Source organism: Ornithorhynchus anatinus, chromosome 2, assembly GCF_004115215.2.
Source record: "Ornithorhynchus anatinus isolate Pmale09 chromosome 2, mOrnAna1.pri.v4, whole genome shotgun sequence".
In the NCBI taxonomy this organism is placed as follows: domain Eukaryota; kingdom Metazoa; phylum Chordata; class Mammalia; order Monotremata; family Ornithorhynchidae; genus Ornithorhynchus; species Ornithorhynchus anatinus.
Window position 1 is genome coordinate 45,503,548 of NC_041729.1, and position 21,201 is coordinate 45,524,748.

The following is a 21,201-nucleotide window of genomic DNA, read 5'->3' on the forward strand; positions in this document are numbered from 1 at the left end:
GCGCAGGCGCCCTCGCGGCCCCATTCCCGCTCCCTCTCGGGTCCGCTAAGCTCGGGGAGGAGCCGAGCGGTCCCGAGCCTTTCCGAAGGGAGTCTCGGGGCGGAGCCGAGCGGTCCCGAGCCTTTCCGAAAGGAGGCTCGGGGAGGAGCGGAGCCGAGCGGCGCCGAGCGTTTCCGAAGGGAGGCTCGGGGAGGAGTCGAGCGGCGCCGAGCGTTTCCGAAGGGAGGCTCGGAGAGGAGCCGAGCGGCCCCGACGCTCGGGGAGGAGCCGAGCGGCCCCGAGCGTTTCCGAAGGGAGGCTCGGGGAGGAGCCGAGCCTTTCCGAAGTGAGACTCGGGGCTGGGGCGGGAGGAGTTGGAGAGGGCTGGTAGGGAACGCCCCTCCGGGCTTGGGAGGAAGGGAAGGGAAAGGGAAGGGAAAGGGAGCGGCGGGGAAGGAGCGGGGGAGGGGAGGCCGGATGTGAGCGGAGCGGCCATTTCCTGTTTCTCTGCAGTTTTCCTTCGGCTTTGGGTGGTGGCCGTTGGTCGGGATCGGCTTCCAGTCGAGCAAGGGGCGAAGCGGCCTGGCCAGAAGCCTCCCCCTGAAATAACCGGTCCTTCTCGGAGTCCCCTCAGGTCCGGGCAGCAGCAGCAGCAGCAGCCGCCTCCGCCGCCGCCCCCCGCGGCCGCCCAGCCCCGATGCAGGCCATCAAGTGTGTGGTGGTGGGAGACGGGTGAGTGTCCGGCCCCGGGGCCCCCTCTGACACGGCCCGACGACGGCCTTCCCGCACCTTGCAGGCTGAGGGGGGACGACGACGACGACTTTGCGGGGGCGAGCAGGTCCTGGAAGGATCGGGCCTGCGACGTGTGGGGGCTGGGACCCCCAACTGCGAAGGGGGGGCGGCTCCAACCGGTCACAAGGGTTGTGTGTTTGTGTGGGTGTGTGTCAGGGCCCGAGGGGAGCGAAGTTGGGGCCCTCCTCTTCGGGCCAAGTCAGGGGGGCTTTCTCTCCTTCCGCCCTTCGGGGCCTTCCACCTTTCTACTTTTCATTCATTCATTCACTCCATCGTATTTGTTGAGCGCTTACTCTGTGCGGGGCACTGGACTAAGCGCTTGGAATGGACAATTGGGCCCCAGAGAGAGCCCATCCCTGCCCCCCTGACGGGCTTGCAGTCTAATCGGGGGAGACGGACACAAACAAGACAACTTAATCACGATCGATAGAATCAAGGGGATGGACTCCTCATGAACAAAATAAATAGGGTCAGAAAAATACAAACGTGTATACAAATGAGAGCAAAGGCTGGAGGGTTGGGGGAGCCAGATGATGGCTCCCAGTCCCCCGTCGTCTCCCCCGCCCCCCCTTTTTTTCCTGGTTCCTCCTTTTCCAACGCCCGGGACTGATTAGCGCTGGCGGAAAGTCAGCTCCACCCTTCCAAGCCGTCCCTTTTGGGATTCCCGTTTTCATTCATTCAACAGAATTGATTGAGCGCTTACTCTGTGCAGAGCACTGGACTAAGCGCCCGGAATGTACAATTCGGCAACAGGTCGAGACAGTCCCTGCCCATGGACGGGCTTACGGTCTAATCGATCATAATGTTGGTATTTGTTCAGCGCTTACTCTGCGCAGAGCACTGTTCTAAGCGCTGGGGGAGATACAGGGTCAGCAGGTTGTCCCACGTGGGGCTCACAGTCTTCATCCCCATTTTACAGATGAGGGAACTGAGGCACCCGGTGGGCCTCTAGGCTGGCAGGGTCCCTCCCCCCGATTTAAACCCTCCCTCTGCGCTGCCAGCACGTTTGGGGCAGGAATTAGCACTGTGTGTGGTCGCATTGTACCTTCCCCAGCGCTTAGTACACTGCCCCGCACCCAGTAAGCGCTTCATAAAGACGAACGAGCTTTTTGGTTAGGACTTGGTTAGAGAAGCAGCGTGGCTCAGTGGAAAGAGCCCAGGCTGGGGAGTCAGAGGTCGTGGGTTCCAATCCCGACCCTGCCACTTGTCAGCAGTGCGACTGTGGGCAGGTCACTTCGCTGGGCCTCAGTTAACTCATCTGTAAAATGGGGATGAAGACTGGGAGCCTCACGTGGGACAACCGGATTACACTGTTTCTACCCCACTGCTTTGCACATAGTAAGCGCTCACAAATACCAACTGGGTCCGGCTACATTGAGAACGGGGCGGGTGCGTTAGGGTTTGTAACCGACATGAAAAGGAATTTGATTTTCGGAATCTTTTCGAAAAGATTCCGATTTTCGCCCTGCTTTTATGCACGGCAGCGTTTACCACTCCTCGTGATTTGGTTATAGAATATTTGGAGCGATCGGTTTAAGTTTCTGTGACCGGCCGGGATAAATTTCGCTCATCTTCACTTGTAGGAATCTCCTTTTAGCATCACCGGGGTGAATATTTTAAACACCGATAGTAACGGCGGTTGGGGTGAATCTTTACATTTGGTTGTCCCTCCATTAGTCTCTTGAAAGGCTTCTTTTTGCTCTCTGGATAAAGGAAAAACTGCTCCTTGTGACTCAAGACATCTCTTTTCATTACAGTATGTAGTCGTGTGTTGCGGGCCTAGTCGTTAAACAAGACTTGTTTTTATATCGTTCTGTTTCTTCCAGAAAAAAAAACACACAAAAATCCCAGTGTGATTTGAGAAATGATATATCACAACACTTCTTGTGCAGCTACAATTGAGAAGAAGGCTAAATTATGCTTGCAGAAGTCATATTAGTTCAGTGAAATAAGTAGTAAATGATATTTTCAAATTGGCCAGAGATCATTTTGGAGTCTTTAACTTGTGAATATTTTTAATCCTAATTAGTGCTTGTTCAATAGTTTTGGGTTGTTAGATGTTTTATTAATGCCTAGCCACTCATTTAGTGATTGTGATTTAGACAGTTGAAATTGTTTCCCTCGATCGTTCTGTTGAATTTATATTAGGCAGCTGATTTCTAGACACAAATCTAAGTCTAAATGTCTTAATTAGTGACTCCCACAGCACAGTGAAATTGTTAAATTTTAGATGTAAATCACTGAGATTCATCACTGAGATTCCCTCTGAGAGATTGTGGTCTCTCCTGTTTTTAAAGGTAGAAATAAATACCAGTTGCACATTAAAGTGAATTATGGGCTCATCTGTGTTTAAAAAGGAAGCTAAGGATTCTGGTAAGGGAAATGTGTTGCATTTAAATAAATAAAAATTTTGTGATATCAAAAGGAGAGATTACCAATTAAGGAATCTCTCACATGTCTCGTTCTGAATAAAGGGAATATACATTATATTTCACCTTCTTTAAATGTTAGGAGCTCGTTTGAGTGATTTATTATTATTACTTTTGTTTTTGCCCCATCCATTTGTGTGATAGGCTTCTTATTTAACTGAGTTGATCAAATTTGCAAGTATTATTTTATTTAAAAATCCTACCAAATATGAGGTTTGTATAGTATTAGCAAGTAATAGATGTACTGTGTTTTTTTAATAGTTTCTAGCCTTATTATCAGCTGTGAAGTTCTACTCCCAAATTACTATTTAGGAATCCAAACCAATCAGAATTAAAATGGCACTTTATAATGAAACCCAGAGTAAATTCAAAAATATATAATCTGACATTCTTACTTGCAAGGAAACTTATTTGGCTTTGCATCTTTATAGAATTCTATGTGGCTAATGGTGCTCTGAAGAGGTTGCATTAAGATGAAAATATGATTACAGAGTTTTGTACAACTGCATGCCATTCTAAAGGTGTTTTAATAGCCCTAATTGAATAAATGTACAATATCTTTGAGGCTGTCTTTAAACTATCTTAAAATACGGTTAGGTGAAAATCCTAAAATCAATTTTAAATTTTGTGGCAACAATGCAGCTTTGTATTTGAGGAGCCCAACTTTTAAAATATAATTTACTCGTTAGCTCTGCAATGAAAATTATTAGATTGCATGAACTGCTAGCTTTTTTTGAAAGGGTGGGACTGCCTTTAAATATGTCAATAATTGGCCCTGTCTGAGAAACAGGGTTTCTTTTAGCAGTTGAGATTGTTTTATTTTTAACACAAAGCATCGTTTAATTTTTAGTGCAAACGGACTTTGTCAGGAGCAATTATGAATACCAACTAAAAGACATCACAAACATCAGTCAATCAGTGGCATTTATTGAGCACTTACTACTTGCAGAGCACTGTACTGAGCTCTTGGGAGAGAACAACAGAATTCAGGTTCTCTGCCCATAACGAGCTTACACATCCTTATAACTTCTCAGTGTTATGTATCGACAAAACAGGACACAAATGTAAAAGCGAATTTTTAGAAACTTTAATTTTGCTTACCTTCCAATTGCAATTTCATTAATGTAGAGTAGTCCTTCACCTTTACAGTGGACTATCACCCTAAGCTATTTCCTCATATTTACTCATCTGTAACACACCCAAAAGTTGCCCATCAAATTCTGATCTAATATTCAAGCACTGTTTTGAATAGTGGGCATGGGGTTAGCACAGTAGGGACTCAATAATGCCATTGATGGTGATGATTATGGTTTCTTTTGATTGGTGGTATAGGGATTCTTAAAAATGAAGTTCTTTGATGTACTGAGGCACTCCAGGACAACTGGCAGGGAATGGATAGGATACCTTTTAAGCCTGTGGAGTTGAGAAGTCAAAAGTTATTATGAATTAATTCTTAGAAACGTTAACACACTCTATGTAGTGCTCTGCCTTCTTTTAAATTGTCATCTATTCAGCTGCTCTGTTAATATTTTGAAGTTTTCCACCTCTGCATCAGCATATACAACCACCATGTAATTATATATCTTCCTAGAAAGAATATAACTTCATGTAGGATTCCTGTTTCTAAGGCCTTAGAGAAATAGTGGAGAAATTAAAAATAAAGTAGAACTTGTGTAGTGTAGGCAAGACATGAAATACTGTACTCATTTCGGAGCCAAGAACCTCACAGACCTCTGTGAAGCAGCGAAGCAAGATTACCAAATATTTAAACTTGTTGGTTCTTGTTGGTTTCTGTATGTGATTTACTGCTTCAGTTCGTTTTTGTTGTTTTTAATGGTAGTAGGTGCCAAGGCACAGTACTGAGTGCTTGGGTAGAAACAAGATTCTTCTGCAAATAGCCCTTCTTACTATCAATGTGAATGGCGTCTCAATCTTCACCTCCTTGAAACCGACCCCAGAAAACCAGGTCCATGGGGTGTGATTTCTTGATGGTTGAGGTGGAAAAAAATCTTGTCCGTAATTTAGTGTTACTAAGAGGATTTTCTTTTACCACTTAAACCGTTGCATAAAATGCTTCCAAGGCCTGCTAAAGTAAAATATAATGTGAAGCAGTCAAGATGTGGACTCAGTAAAAGCAGTGCTTTAGAGTCTTAGGAACCCTGCCATCAAACTTGGGCTGTAACAGCTACAGAATTCCCAGGGCTTTGCTTTAAATGACTCATCCTTGCTAGAATTTTCGAAGGCAACCTAAAGGTCAGAAACGCCTCAATCGGAGACTAGCACATTGGGTAATTTTGCTTTCTAATTGTAGTAAAAACTGTGTCCTTCAGATAAGACAAAACAGGTCATTTGTAGGGAACCATTTTTTCAAATCCCGGGGCCAATTTTCTTGAACATCTAATAGTTTTAATATGATAAATCAGTCTGCCAGGAAGTGTTGCAATTCAGAATAGCAATTCAAGATTAAGCTTCCATTTAATAAGTCTTAAGTGTATTTAATGCCTTTACACTAGTATGGAATACAGCAGGTTCATGAAGGCGAAGTTTATCATTTTAAAATTCAAGGCAGGGGTATTAGGATCTTTATTCTGGGTGCTCAAAATATGGCACCCAGATTCTTCTTCTCAGCATCCTCGAAATTTAAGAAATGGTGCGTTATGTCTATCCATTTTAAGTCTGGAAGACCAGAGAGATCGAAGATATTGACAAATCCCAACTTTTCCCAATTCTGTTTCTTTTTCTGCTAGACCACGTTATTGCGCTGCATGAAGTGCAGCATGAGCAGTGCATCATAGGCAATCCCTCTCCTAGTCCTGATAGAACCCCCTCATTTTTTCTAAAAAATAAAATAATTCATACCAGCCAGTTTATTTTTAAAAAAATTGAATTTTGAGCCAGGCTTCCTGATTCTTTTAATGTTTCTAATGTATAAAAAGTTGCCTGTTTATCACTCCTGCCATATTTGCTAGCTTTAAGGATTCCCCCCCTCCCCCCAGTTTTGAATTTATGAATTTCAGGAAGTAAGACAGAGAGCAGATAGTGTGTGGGAGAGGAAAAAATTCCATTTACGATGGAAAAAGGAAGCACACCACAATTTAAAAAGGATCATATTCAGATATTCTCTTATGTAGTATAGTAGAGTATTTTCTTAACTTCATGTGTTGAAAGAGTTTTACACATTTTACAGATTATGGAAAAAGAATCACAGGTTGAATCGTTTTTCTTAGCCAGGAGCAGAATCCAGTGTGTGCTTGAATCTTGGCTATTAAAGCATCTTTCCCAGTTTACATGGGATGAAATAAACAGTTAAGATGATCCAAAGTAGACAGTTTCATAGCAAATATTAACTTTTCCTTTCCAAAATTTTTGCAGCCAGTGTTGGTTAATATTCGAGGTTATGACCAAATTAGGCATTCAGCCCTTAGAATGGAATCATTTTAGAGGGAAAAAGCCGTTACTTTTTTTTCCAATTCCAATGTTGACATTAGTTACAAGAATTTTCTTGTATCACATTTAGTGCATAATGTATTGGAGCTTTAGTTCTTCCTTCTGAAACGCACTAGCAGTACTTCATTTTTCAATATATTAATCAGCAACTATGAAATTCAGTGTGATAAAGTTTAGAACTATTCAGGTCTCAGAAGGAATTTGTGAAAACATTAAGACCAGAGTCCCCACTCTGGTTTTCTGAAGTGTGCATTTGTTTTTGAATTGTTTTAGAATTCCTGCTCTGCTTGCTTAAATGGAATTTTAGTGCTTTTGAAAATACAGAAGACCAATAAAACTTGAGATCCAGGTCTCTTAGAAAATTTGACAAGGCATTTGGCTCCCTTATCTGTGGGCTGGTTGCTAGGTGGTAATGGGTGGGCTTGAAAGAAGGCAGGAGGAAGGAAACATCTTAAGCTTTAGGCTTCTTGCAGAAGATGGAGAGGGCAGCCAAGCCCTGGGGCCTCAGAACTCCGTTGGCAATACCCAAGTAGGATATGAAGTCACCGTCTATTGCTGCCACCAGAGGATGGTGGTGGAACAGGACCCTGGTGCTCCAGAAGGAATATAGTTCAGATTGTGGGGGACTGAGACACAAGGTAATTTGCAGATGGAAGAGATGCAGAACAACGTGCTTGCACTCTAGAGAAAGCAAGGTTCGGACAGCCCCACCGCACTTATGTGTACGTACTCGCTCCCATTTCCCCTCAGACAGTGCTCTGCACCCAGTAAGTACTCACCACTGATTGATTGATTTGTGATTCATTTGTCTATCTTCCGTTCTGGGTTTTAAGCTTCTTGTGGGCAGAGATTGTGTCTCCCAACTCTGTTGTACTCTCCCAAACATTTAGTACGGGACAGTGCATGCAGTAAGTTTTCACATACTATTTAATTGGTTGGCAGCAGGGGCCAGAGCCGTTCAAGCAATACCCTAGGACTCCAGTGGGCACCAAGAACAGGGGATGGGAAGTGGGATCCAGATTGACAGCGGGCAGCAGGTAGAGCAAAGCAGAGGGAAAAATCCATGAAGTAGGGGCAGGGGTTGGAGCAACATTACAGTTTTGGCCATTTGGTGACTGGTTTGAAAACTGTTTTCAGTAGTCCTTCTCTAAAGCTAATAAGCTGTTCTCCTAAGAAAGCTCTTTAATAGTATAGTACAATTTACATTTTACTCTTTTAATTGGACTCAAGGGGAATGTGGCCTATCCTCCTTCACAAAAGTTTATATTATCCCCATATCAACATATATTAATGCAGTATCCATGAAAGTTTGTGTAACTAAATCACTGGTGTGGGGTCTGAGCTGCTGTGTTTTCTCATCGTCTCCTTCCTTGGACCATAGCTCTCAGCTGTCTATTCACATAGTAGTAAGGACTTGAAATGTCCAGTTTCACACCACCCCTGCCTTTCCCCTTCCTTATAGCTTTGCATTCCCCTGGCCTAATCTGGCAGAAGGGGAGAAGTAAACATTTCTTAAAGCTGCTAATTGCCCAAAAAACAATGGGAAGGGACGAAAACACAGTTTCCCCTTTGAGCCACCAGCAGGGGGAGGGAAAATAAATTTCCTTTCAGGGAGCAGAAACCACTGTGCAACCAAAATAAAATGGAACCTCTTTATGCCTCTTGTTGCTTCAGAGGAGATTTAAGGATGAGTGGAAAATTCTCCTTCAGCCTGGGATCTCTTAAATGGCTGCTTAACCAAATCTAGAATTAGACTTTTGATTTATATCGTTTCTTATGGCAGTTCATTAATGAATCCTGGTTCTTGTTTGGGACTCTTTGGCTGAAAGAACCTTGTGGGCTGGGAACGTGCCTACCAACTCTGTTGTATTGCTCTCTCCCAAGTGCTTAGCACAGTGCCCTGAACACAGTAAACACTCAATAAATACCACTGCTTGATCAAAATGAAAGCTTTTAGGGGGCAAAACTGGTAATAAAGAGCCTGGTCCTCAATTGGGGCTACCAGGCAAGAATGAAGGGTGACAGAGCTTTTGGTGTATTATAGGAGTTAAAGTTCACTCATGAAGTCTTCCATTTTGAATTATGGCTGCTAATTATAGTGGAAAAGGTTTGACCGAGGATTTGTCCCAAGTTGAACAACAAGAATCAGGAACAGAAACTCTAAAGCAACTAAGATTCTGTTTGTCAAAGTTGAAATCAAGTTTTGTTCCTCATAACTGAAAGTAAATGCAGCAAAAGTCAAGGCAACAAAACTTCTCTTAATAGTTCAGTTTTCTTGGAAGTTGGTGGATCTTTGAGGAAGCGGTACTTCGTTCTACCTTAACTTTCATTCATTCAATAGTATTTATTGAGCGCTTACTATGTGCAGAGCACTGTACTAAGCGCTTGGGATGAACAAGTCGGCAACAGATAGAGACAGTCCCTGCCGTTTGACGGGCTTACAGTCTAATCGGGGGAGATGGACAGACAAGAACAAGAACTTTAACTGTAAAGTCTTCGTAAATTATCTCATTTAACTTAATAGCAAAATCCTCAAGGACTATTATCCTATTCCCTGGAGTAGGTTTTAGAAATTTTCAAGAAAAAAAAATCTTCAAATTTTGATCTGTTAAAAATCAGATGTCAAAATGTGGGGGTGAGCGTTAGGATGGAGGAATGAGGTTTAACTGTAAGGAGTAGGTAGGCTGAAAATAACTGGATGAGTGGCCAGTTTTAGTGATAGGGTTGGAGGTAAGTCAGGGGTCAAGTATATTGGCAGGTGAGGGGGAGTCCAGGGATGACCCTGGTGCTGACCAGGGTTTTGGGCATGAGTGCAGTTGTGAACTACAGGAAATTTAACTGAACTATCGGGTTGGGTGGGATTGGAAAGTGGTGAACCAAGGGGTGGAGAGTCATTCATTCAATCCCAACCTTCCAGCCCATTCCACTTGCCCATCACTCAGGATTATGGTGGAATGTAGCAGAGCCTAAGAAGTGGGAGGGGTGGAATGGATGTCTTGTAAACTGGATATAGGGGGGAAAAGATCAAGGACCTCCCACATTTCTCTGCACACAATTAGGTGCTCAGTATATACTGTTGATGAGGAAGAGAAGGAGGCTGAAGGGTGGTGTTTAGTGAGGAAGATTCATTGGAGAAGTGAGAAATGACTAGAGATAAGTATGATATTTGTTAAATGCTTACTGTGTGCCAAGCAATTGGGGTAGATAAAATGCAATCATTTCATACACTGTATCTGCCCCACATAGGGCTCACAGTCTGGGTGTGGGGAGTGGTGGGGAGAAGGAGAGCAGATATTGAATCCTCATTTTATAGATAAGGAAATGGAGGCACAGAGATAATGATGGCATTTGTTAAGCACTTACTATGTGTAAAGCACTGTTCTAAGCACTGGGGAGGATATAAGGTGATCAGCTTGTCCCACATGGGGCTCACAGTCTTAATCCCCATTTGACAGATGAGGTAACTGAAGCACAGAGAAGTTAAGTGACTTGCCCAAAGTCACATAGCTGACAAACGGCTGAGCTGGGATTTGAACCCATGACCTCTGACTCCCAAGCCCGTGTTCTTTCCACTGAGCCACGCTGCTTCTCCTGTTATTTGCCCAAGGTCCACAGCAGATAAGTGACAGAGCTGGGATTCGAACCGTGGTCCACTGATTCCTGGGCTTGTATTTTTTCTACTAGGTCATGCTGTTTGTCAAGCTTTCAGAGCAGTAATACTCTGGCAGGGAAGCTATCCATGATATCAGCATTGTTGTTTGTGGCAAATATGATTCATGTTGAGCCATTCACACTTTCTTGTATGATCTCCCTATTAAATGGCTGGTAGGGAGAATGAGTATGAGAAAGAATCAGGTATCAAAACACAGGATCTCTGAGATTTCAACAACAGAGGACACCACTATGGCCTCACCCATTGGGTAAATCATTGTTGAGATAGTCAGAGTAGCTCAGTAAGAATTGCTGGGAGTGTCTTTCCCACTTTCTTATGGAAAAAAAGGGAAAAGTCAAAAACCTGAACTGAAAAACCAGCACCAAAAAGAATAGAGAAGCAGTGTGGCGCAGTGGAAAGAGGATGGGCTTGGGAGACAGATATCATGGGCTCTAATGCCATCTCCACCACTTGTCTGCTGGGTGACCTTGGGCAAGTCACTTCACTTCTGAGCCTCAGTTACCTCATCTGTAAATTGGGGATTAAGACTGTGAGCCCCATGTGGGACATCCTGATTACCTTGTATTCTCACCCCCCCTCAGTGCTTAAAACAGTGCTTGGCACATAGTAAGCACTTAACAAGTGCCATCATTATTATTAATACCGGTTGACCTCCACACAGCTAGTTAGACTAGAGACAAAAACAGCAGGAAAATCAGGCCAAGGCAGTTGTGTAGATAAGCTTCCTGCCCATAGGTAGTCAATACTATTTTCACACATTCCCATTTACTTGTCACCCAGACTAAGTCCATTTATGGCCCTGAGTCCTATTGAACTTATTAAAATTACTTCTTAAAAAATATTTTTAAAAGGGGACATCGACTACCCAATTCGAATCCATAGAAATATTTAGAGAAGCAGAATTTGTCCACCAACAATATCAAAAATAGACAATTAGAAAGGAGCTCTTAAAAACACTCAGTTCTTTCAGTCTTCTTGCTGCACATTTTCGGTAGAGTATGACAGTAGAATTAGGAATATTCTTCTGACAACATGCATCTGGGTACTGCACGATAAGGTGTCGGGAAAAACAGTTGTGTGTGTGCTTGCAGTATCAGTGGTGGGATGAGTACTCCAGTACAAGTGTAATGTAATGGGGTTCTGCAGGAATGCAAACCCTGTGTTATAGGAGAACACAGTTGCACTAACAATTTCTTAACTTTGCTGTGGCATTTTAAACAAAAGACTCTTCTGAGCACAAGGAGAGAAGGTTGAGTAAATGATTCAGAACATATGCCTCTAGGCCACATGGATCTGTTTAGGTGATCCAGCTGGACCACAAACTCCTCCATCCACTTGTGGTAGCCACAGCCAATTCTAAATTTAATGTGAGGAGACATTCCACTGTGTGGCATTGGGAGAGGAGGAGGCCAACATTTGCTTCTGGTGCCATTTTTTAGATCTGTCCTTGAATTTTTGGGTACACCCACTTAAATCTCATTTCTGGACTGAGATTGCTTTTCCAGCAGATTTTTATTTCTGGGGCTGCACTGCTACTGGACTGTGCTGTTTTCAGTCTTGGGTGTGAGCTGCATGTATTCAAAAGGTCCTGTTGAACACTAAGGGAACTGAAGAGAATGAAAGGAAAAACTACATTTCCCAGAAAGCAGAGGGACTGACTCGAGACTCTATTTGCACCATAGTATCAGGTGGTCCTGGGCAGAGTCAAGCCTCTGATTCTCTTTCTTCTGTTGCTGGCTGAGTGAAGGAGTGTGGGAAAACAGTAGGGATGGTTTTGAGGAAGGAGAGGGGACTGTGTTAAGGGATGCCCTAAGAAGACCATCAGTGAAGCAGTGCGCAGGGTAGATTGTAGTGGAGAGAAGTTGGAGGCAGGGACACCACTGAGGAGGCTAGTAACAGATACAACTGTTACTAAGTATTTACTATGTGTTAACACTAGGATAGTTAAAGCAGGTAGAGTCCTTGTCCCAAATAGGGTTCACAGCTTAGTAGCAATATGCCTAGAGCTTGAAACGTTATGGAAAATTGTTGAGATTTCATACTTTTTTCCTTAAACAGTATTTTTATAGTTTGGGGGTTCAAATCAGTTTTATTGTTACTGCTATCCAGAGCACTACACGGTATAACATTATACCCAGCTTCCTAGGCCCCTGACTATTTGGGGCTCTCCCTGAATCAAGCCCTGCAATGTGGTGGTGGAAGGAGCTTGTTTTCTTCTGGGTTTCATTCATTCATTTATTCAGTTGTATTTATTGAGTGCTGGAACCTGGAAAAGGGGTATTGGAGCCAAGGCTGATGGTTGAGGGTAGGGTACCCACCAAAGCGCCTTGAATTTGATAGCTCGGGGGGTAGTCCCTGAGTTGGAATCCAGGGTGGCATGAAGTGAGTGGAGGTGCTATGGAGCAGGGCCAAGGATCCCTAGAGGGGCTAAAACCTTAGCAGTGGGGTGTGCTGCTTGGATTAGGAGTGAGGTCCCGAAAGTCAGATTGGGCAGAGACTGAAGTTATCCAGGGTTGCCTACAGAGGGAGGAAGGTAAAGGTGTCAGGACTGTGGCAGGGTAAAGTGTGGAAGGTTGTGACTGGTACTGAGATAAAACTCTACAGAGGGAGGAAGATAAAGGTGTCAGGACTGTGGAAGGGTAAAGTGTGGAAGGTAGTGACTGGTACTGAGATAAAACTATTTTGACTCTCAATTGTTCCATTCATGGGGCAGCAGGATTAATAACTGTAAAGTGTGTTAAGGAGTAGCCCCAGTTTTGAATGGGTAGTAACTCATTTTAACAAGAACTTTTAGGCTTGAGTGCGTTTTCTAAAATATATGTGTTTATATTGCTAAATTGAGCCTTTTTAGTGTAATAGTTCTTTTAGGTTTAGCAAATTAAGGGGTTGTTAAAACAAGAGTTTATTTCCAGTAGTCTCGAGTGGTACTTGCATCTGGTGGCTTTGGAGCCAGGGGTTTCGATTTTTCATTTTGAGCATGGAGGTGGACTTGGGCAGGGTTTTGAGGGGACAGGAGAGGAAGAAGTTGGGGAGGAATTGAGGGGGAAGGGAAAGGAAGAAAAAGCAGAGAAGGAAGAGAAAGCAAAAGATTTTAAAAAAGAGGAGTATCTTCTCCATTGCCTCCCTCTGATCCTCAGTGGGCCTTGGGGCTGGGTTCAAGTGGCTCCCCTCTCACCATCCTCAGAACCATCCATCCCCTTGCCTCACCTCCCTACCCTCAATCTGCTGAAATGACATTTACCCCAGAAGGTTCCACATGTGCTGTCATTCTTGGGCCAGGTTCTGCTGCCACCACAGAAAAAGCACGTTGTTTTTGGGGGTGTTTTTTATGGTACTTGTTGAGCACTTACTATCTGTCAGACACTGAGGTAGATACAAGCTAATCAGGTTGGACCCAGTCCATGCCCCATTGGGGCTCACAGTCTTAACCCTCACTTTACAGAGGAGGTAACTGAGGCATAGAGAGGTTAAGTGACTTGTCCACGGTCACTCAGCAGATCTAAGTGCATGGTGAGTAAGAAGTAGGGAGGGCAATAATGGTGGAGAGATGAGAGAATAGAGAAAACTTCTTGGAGGAGATGTGATATTCAGTTGTATCTGAGTGCTTATTGTGTGCAAAGCTCTGTACTGAGGGCTTGCTAGTCATATGATAACCGTGGCCATATATCCCGGTCCTGCAGTAGTAGGAGCTGATCTATCTTGGGGTGCACGCTGCTACTGCCACTCCAAAGTGCCAGACACTGCCTCCCCCCCCCCCCCGTTTCCAAGTGGATCTATGCCCAGCCCCCTTTTTGTTACACAATAATACTAATTATGGTATTTGTTAAGTGCTTACTATATGCCAAGCACTGTCCTAAGTGCTGGGGTGGATACAAGTAAATCAGGTTGGACCCGGTCCCTGTCCCATACTGGGCTCATACTCGTAATCCCCATTTTTTTTTTTTTTTTTTTACAGTTGAGGGAACTGATGTCCAGAGAAGTTAAATGACTTGCCCAAGGTCACACAGCAGACAAGTAGTGGAGTAGAGATTAGAACCCCTGACCTTTTGCCGCCCAGGCCCATGTTCTATTCACCACACCAAGCATTCTCATCACCTTCCTTCCACCACCAGCAGGGAGCATGAGGTGGAGTCACCATCCTGGCTCCACTGCCAGTCTTTTTCCAAATCCTGGGGACAGAATGGCTAACTACTCCTGCCCCCCAAAATATGGAGTGAAATTAATGCCAAGCCACTGCCCCCTGTGAAGTGGCCATCTCTGATTTGAGTTAGTGGCACATAAGAGCCCTTAATTATGCTAGTGAAGGGGGCCTAAAGCTACCTAAGAATCCTAATCTTTTTTCCAAAAAAATTGAGATTAAGGTATTAAGATTATAATTTATAGCTATAAACAGACATATCCTCTGAGTTTTAAAGTTTAGTTACAGTGTCTAGATAGAGACTTTTTTTCTTATTATTGTGTTGTGTTGCCTATATGCTGAACAAGATTCAAAATAATCAGATGGGACACAGTCACTGTCTCACACGGCTCACAACCTTAAGAGTTGAAGTGAAAAATGCTATGCAAAGCAAATTCCTACTAGTAGAAATTAATGGGAGTTAAAATTTTAAATACTTCTAAAAGTTAAGTACTTTTCAGTATTTGAATATTGACTTTGTCCTTTTTTTTCTTCTACAGTGCTGTGGGTAAAACATGTCTATTAATCAGTTATACGACCAATGCATTTCCTGGAGAATACATCCCCACTGTGTAAGTATCCCTCAGTCATTTATTGAGTGCTTACTGTGTGCAGTACAACACAGTATAACACACATTACCTGCCTACAATGAGTTTACAGTCTGTCCTCACCTAAACCTTGTAAATTAACTCATCTTTGATTAAGATAAAGGAAGCTTTCAAGTCATTTGTTGGATCTCAGCTGATATACTTGTTTTGATTAACAACTCCGCAGTCCTACTTCTTCTCCTTCCCCATTTCAGACTGGTAGACTCAGTGGTTTAAGTGCTGTCATAGATGTATAGATATTTTCTAGGTTGCTGAACCACCCTGAGAGCAACCAAGCACATCCTGTGAGCCGGGTCAATGTCTGATTTGTCCTGGTGTCATTTCTGAAGTGATTTACGGCTTGCTTACCTGGTGCTGGTCTCTAAGGAAGCATACAGTGCCACTGGGGCCCCAGGGGCCCCCTACCATTCCACCCTGCCATCTTTGCGCAGGAATACTGGGAAAAGTGGCAGAGGTCCACAGAGCCTTTATGGCTCTGTTGCTGAACTCGAGTGAACTAGAAACTGAAAGTTGCAAGCCTACAGGTAATACTATTGCTTATAGAATGTAGGGGAGAGTGCTGGGATTGGGGAACAGTGGGGATCCTTTGGTACCATAGACCCAGAAATGAATTGGCAACCGCACTGTGGAGACTTGGAAGGATTGCACCCCTCTTTCTCCTCTCCCCACACCTCCTCCCTATCCCCCCCAAACACACACACTTTATGGGTGGAGGGTGGTAGTCTTCTCATTGTCCAGTACCATTTCTGCCAGTAGGTTTCCAAAGAATTGTAATTGATTACTGATTGTGACAGTGGGACTTGAAATATAATACCCAGTTGGAAATTAATTTTTATAATTTTTATGTATTTTACTGAAATGCCATTTGGGAGTGATTTATTTTTGTATTTCAGTCAGTTAGGGGATCAACCCCCTCCCCCCCAACAATTTAATATTCATTCTATTTTTGATGGTTTCTTTTTTTCTTAATTCCATAACTATGTTGTACAGTTGTTGACATATATTTGTGTTTGCCTTTCCCTCTAGTTGTAGAGTCAAGGTTCCATTATTTTATAACTTTTTCTCAGGTTCACGGCATCCAACCCTTAATAATTCCTCTCACTTGTTTGCACTGTCTGGCTTTCAAGACAGCTGTGTGATCATGGTAGCCTATTTACCCCAGGGTTCCTGGATTCCTCCTGAGAAAACACCATTTTAAGGAGCAGTCTGTGGTTTCCCATAAAGAAAGACTCATTGACTTACTGGATCTTTTTCACCTCCGAAACCTGTGCATCAGTCATCTTGCACGTATTTCAAAACTTACTAAACAATTTTATTTTTCAGCTTTGACAACTATTCTGCCAATGTTATGGTAGATGGAAAACCTGTGAATCTGGGTTTGTGGGATACAGCTGGGCAAGAAGACTATGACCGATTACGTCCCTTATCCTACCCGCAAACAGTAAGGACTTTAGGTTTTTTAAAATGTATTTGATAGCCCTCCATTTCTGGTCTCCAGGTACTGTTGGGCCTGCTGAGATGGCTCCTTCAGGGCCCCGGCTACTGTGGGGGTGGGATAAACGTATTGGGCTTCTTTTCCCCCTGCTTTTTCCACCTTCCGCCCCCTCAGACAGCACCGAAAGGGCCAGCCGAGGTATTACCCTGTGACAGGAGACTGGAATAGGGGCACAGAAACAACCCTTTGCTTCAAACCCTGCCCCTCCCCCTTGGGATCACAAGGAGGAGGCTGAATGGAAAATATGTTGAGGAATGCTTGAACTGGCTTATGCCCAGGGTCTTAGTTTGGCTTCTCTGTAGATTGCTTGATGGTTTCTTTTTATATCTGTTGCTGGGGGCTTAAGTAGCTTGTTTCAACTACAGAATTTCTGCTTCATGTAAGAGTAATATGGCAAATTCTCCTGAGTGTGGTAGAATTAGCACCTGTACAAGCTTTTTGAGTAATTTTACTAGTTCAGGGTAATAGCCTTTTCCCCACTACCCCAGAATCTGTTAGTTCATTTAGTATATAGTGTTAACCAGAAAATCAATCGATTAAAATTAACAAAAGCTGGATTGTCAGCCTTCTATTTAACCAAATTGTTGGGCCTGGCAAATGATATTATGAGAGAAACTTGGAGAGGACCTCTTCAGTGCTTAGAACAGTTCTTGGCATGTAGTAAGTGCTTAACAAATACCATCATCATTATTATTATTAACAATTCTTATTGCTTTGGGCTATATTGTGGGTCTCAAATTTTCTCTTTAAAATTGCTATTAGTGTGAAATTATCCAAAACTTAGCATAGTAAAGTTGTCACACTGCCACCGATATAAGGAACATTTGGTTATACCAGGGAAGAGGGATGATCCAAGTGTACCTTGATTCACCCCCTGTTTTAATATTTCTGTTCAGAGACTCATTCTGCAAGGGAGGAGGGGAGTGCTTGTGTCTCACTTGCTATCCTGAGCCCTTCCTCAAGACACGATTCCATAGAACACATTAGTGTTAGGCATTCTCCTTTTACCTTACTGTGACTGGACTATAATACATGGAGGTTTGAGATGTTGTTTTCCCCTCTCCCCCAGATGCCATTATATCTGAAGTATACTGAACACTCATTTCTTCCATTAGTGCTTACTTAAATGTTCTAGTTAGACTGTTACGGAACTAGGTATAGGGGAACGTTCACCCAACACCGTGAACATTTGCGTTGGAGTGTCATGGGAAGAAGTAGTTTGTACACATGTGTGTGGCTTTGGAATGGGTGAGTACCATGCCGTGCATCTTCCTCAGTGCAGGGTTCTCCAAGAACGCAACCCCATATTATGGAACTGGGTGAATCAGGAAGTCTCGTGATGTGCATACATTTACAGACATTTGTTTCAAATCATCCCAGGCCTTATGGTCTATTAGCTTCCTGTGTAGGGAAGCTAGATTAGACCTTTAAAAATGCAACTGCCCATAAAATTCTAATCCATGTTAAGTCATTTTCCTGTTAGAGATGTCTACAGCAAAATATAGGATGGAGGAGCTAAAGTCTTTGAGCTGAACCTTTTTTTGCCAATTATCCCTCCTTTGAGATTTAAAGTCTGCTTTGTAATTCTTTTTCAAGACATGAAAAGCGAAAATCTAAAGCTAGTAATTAAATACCTGAACAGTGTAAAAACTGTTTCAGCAAAATCTTTCAGTGAGCCTAAAGTACTCTCAAAATATAAAGTCTCAAATGATGATAATAATAATACTCTCAAATCAAGTGACTGTATTAACTTTAATTTTCTGGAAACCTCTTTTTTAAAAGCAAAATGAAAACTACAACTTTAAGAGGAGTAAATTTTAGCTGTTTGTCACATATTCTTCATAGTTTTCCTGCAGGAATCGTACACTTTATTTTGACTGGGGTACAAATGGGATCTTTGGACTAATTAGAGAAATTTCCGTTCCAATTACTTCCTTGCAGAAGGCTCAGGGGTACTTACAGCCACATAAAAATACAAATTTTAAGTATTTTCAAAAGAAAAATGTTTCACTTATGCTTGTTTGGCCCATTTTATCAGGTAATGGGGATAGGGTTGCTATTTTCCTTTCAGATTCACCATTCAATGGTTTTTCTGGATGGTTGTCAAGCGGAAGGAAAATTGTGTTATGTGGGGTGAGTTATATATTGCTGCACTGCAACTCTGAAGAGAATAAATGTCACCTTCTGGGAAATGAGATATTTCCACTGATGACTCAGACAAAAAGGATAGGGTGAGGCCTTTCACTCTTGGTTAATCCATCAGTTACAGTGAATCAAATGTGAATTGCCAAATGTCCTTATCTCAGATTCCAGAGAACATGTACATAAAGCAATTTAATGTCTAGACTCCATGCTGGGGGACAAATCACAGTCACCTTTTCAAAAAAAAAAAAAGGCAGATAATTCCAACTTTCCTTCACTCTCCCAATTTAGCCAGGGTTAGGGAAAAATTGATACAGAAAACAAGGGCAAAAAGCTGGGAGAGTTGTATTTTGGGTCCTTCAAGAAATACAAGCTGGATTTAAGGGATGTGAGAACTATGTGTTTTCCTACCAGGAAGACACATGCAAATATGGCTGATAGAAGCAAAGTCCAAAGATTTTTTTTTTTAATTATGCCAATCAGTTCTTTGTTTTTTTGTTTTGTTTTGTTTTTTAATGTCCCTGGGGCCTGGACTGTAGACTGATTAATTCTTTTGGAATTCACCAGAAGAAAAGTTAAGGAAACATGCTCTTTGTGTCCCATCTACATGACTCTTATGCAAGCTAGAAACAGTAGCTTATGTTGCTTAAACTGAATGAAAATATTCATTTTTGTCATTAACAATGAGGGTATGTATGTCCAAAAAAGTGTGTAATTTAAAATAGATGTAGTAGTTGCTGCTCTAGCAGTTCTTAAATGTTTGTATAGATTAGAGTGATGAGTACCATGCTAGTTTTTTAAAAGGAATCAGTAGGAATGGTTAGCAGTGCCTGAAACAGAGTGAGGCATATTAGAATCTCGCACTTTTCCATTGAGCACATCAGTGAGGTTGCCTTGGGCCAGGTGGAGACCAAGAGCCTACTTCCACGGTCTCCCTAAGGAAGCAATAATATAATTTTCAACTCTGTCAGAAAATTATTTTGCAAATACAACCTAAATTCCACTTTTTTTTTGCGGGGGGGATATCCCTTCTGAAGATGGCAAATGGCAGGCTGCCCTTTTCTGTAAAATAATGCCTCATATTCCACCTTGCTCTGAAACCAAAAGGTTTTTACTTCATTTTAAACTCTAGAAAATCAGGTAATTTTGAAACCGGAGCCTAAAACTTCCAGAAGACTAAGCTGCAGTTGAAAGTGCTTGTCTTTCTTGCAGCAGGATGATTAGCAGCTGCCAGCAATCGAGAACATATGCTACTTTGTAGAATGCTGCAGCATGAGGGAACAGGGAAGGAGGAAGTAGCTGAACAGATAACAGAGTGCCAACCTGCATTTTAAAGCAGTGCATATACTCACAGTCGGGAGGGAGCCGAGGTAACTGTAGCTTGCCAGCAACCTTCATCACTTCAACAGTCAATATATGGTTAGGAACTGCTTCTCACCACCCTGAGCAAAGAGTTGAGAAAAGCCCCCTTCTTGCATTCTGCCTTTTATGCACTTTATTTTTTGCTCCTCTCTCTTTCTCTGCCCTGACTGCTCAAAATCCATTCTGTCTTTCCTCTCTGAGTTTGTATCCCTCCTTCCCTCTCTGGCTCTGATTCCGCTTCCCTGGTGCCAAAACTCAAATCCCAACTCTTATCTACCTGCCTACCCTGTTGTCCACCTCTTCTTCGGAATGCTGTCGGATCTTGATTTTGCCAAAACAGAATTCTTCTGGTCCTCCCTATTTCTCCGATCTCTCGTTTACAGACTTCTTTTTCATCTCTCATCCATTATGGTAACCTGTTAAACATTTTTCCCAGTTCCCCGCCCTTGTCTTACACTCACTCTCCTGAGTAGCTTATGTGTTCACATTGCTCCAGTTACCATCTGTATGTGAGTGCCTCCCTGCTCTACCTCTTTTGCCCTGACTGACCTCCACTCTCCAAGCACATATCTCCTCTTGCCTCCAAGACATCTCCATTGTGGATGGTCCACTAGCACCTCACGCTCAACCCGCCCCAAATTGAATTTCTCCTCTTCCTTCTAAAACCCTTTCTCCTTCATAACTTTCCCATATCTGTTACCACCACCATTCACCTTGTCTCAGAAACCTGCAACCCTGGTGCCAGCCTCAACTCTTGGCTGTCACTCAGCCCTCACATGCAGTCAGCTGTTTTAAATCCTGCTGACTTGACTTGAAACATTTCTCAGACACATCCACTTCCTCTCCCCTCAAACAGCAACTTCCTGGTTCAGGTACAGGTCATGTTATGATTAAAGCAGTCCTCTCTGATCTCCCAGCTTCCAGTCTTTCCCCCTTACAATCCATACTCCTTGCCTTTGTCCGGATCATCTTTTTGTAATATCTCTAAGCGCATGTCTCCTCCAGTAGTTACTCATCTTCCTCTATATCAAACAAAAACTCTCCACTAGCTCTCAGAGCTTTACCTGTTGGCCATTCCCAGTACTCTCAAGCATGC

At 43.0% G+C, this 21,201-nt stretch overlaps 1 protein-coding gene across 1 annotated transcript in view; it reads left to right on the forward strand.

Moving 5' to 3' along the window:
- The first annotated feature begins 438 nt into the window (after nucleotides 1-438).
- RAC1 (Rac family small GTPase 1) overlaps nucleotides 439-21,201 on the forward strand; it is a 29,468-nt gene continuing 8,705 nt past the window's right edge. Inside the window, exons 1-3 of the mRNA XM_001506393.5 lie at nucleotides 439-711; nucleotides 14,998-15,069; nucleotides 16,430-16,547. Coding sequence (XP_001506443.1) covers nucleotides 677-711; nucleotides 14,998-15,069; nucleotides 16,430-16,547 — 225 coding nt within the window. The 5' untranslated portion in view covers nucleotides 439-676. The remainder of the gene's footprint in view (nucleotides 712-14,997; nucleotides 15,070-16,429; nucleotides 16,548-21,201) is intronic.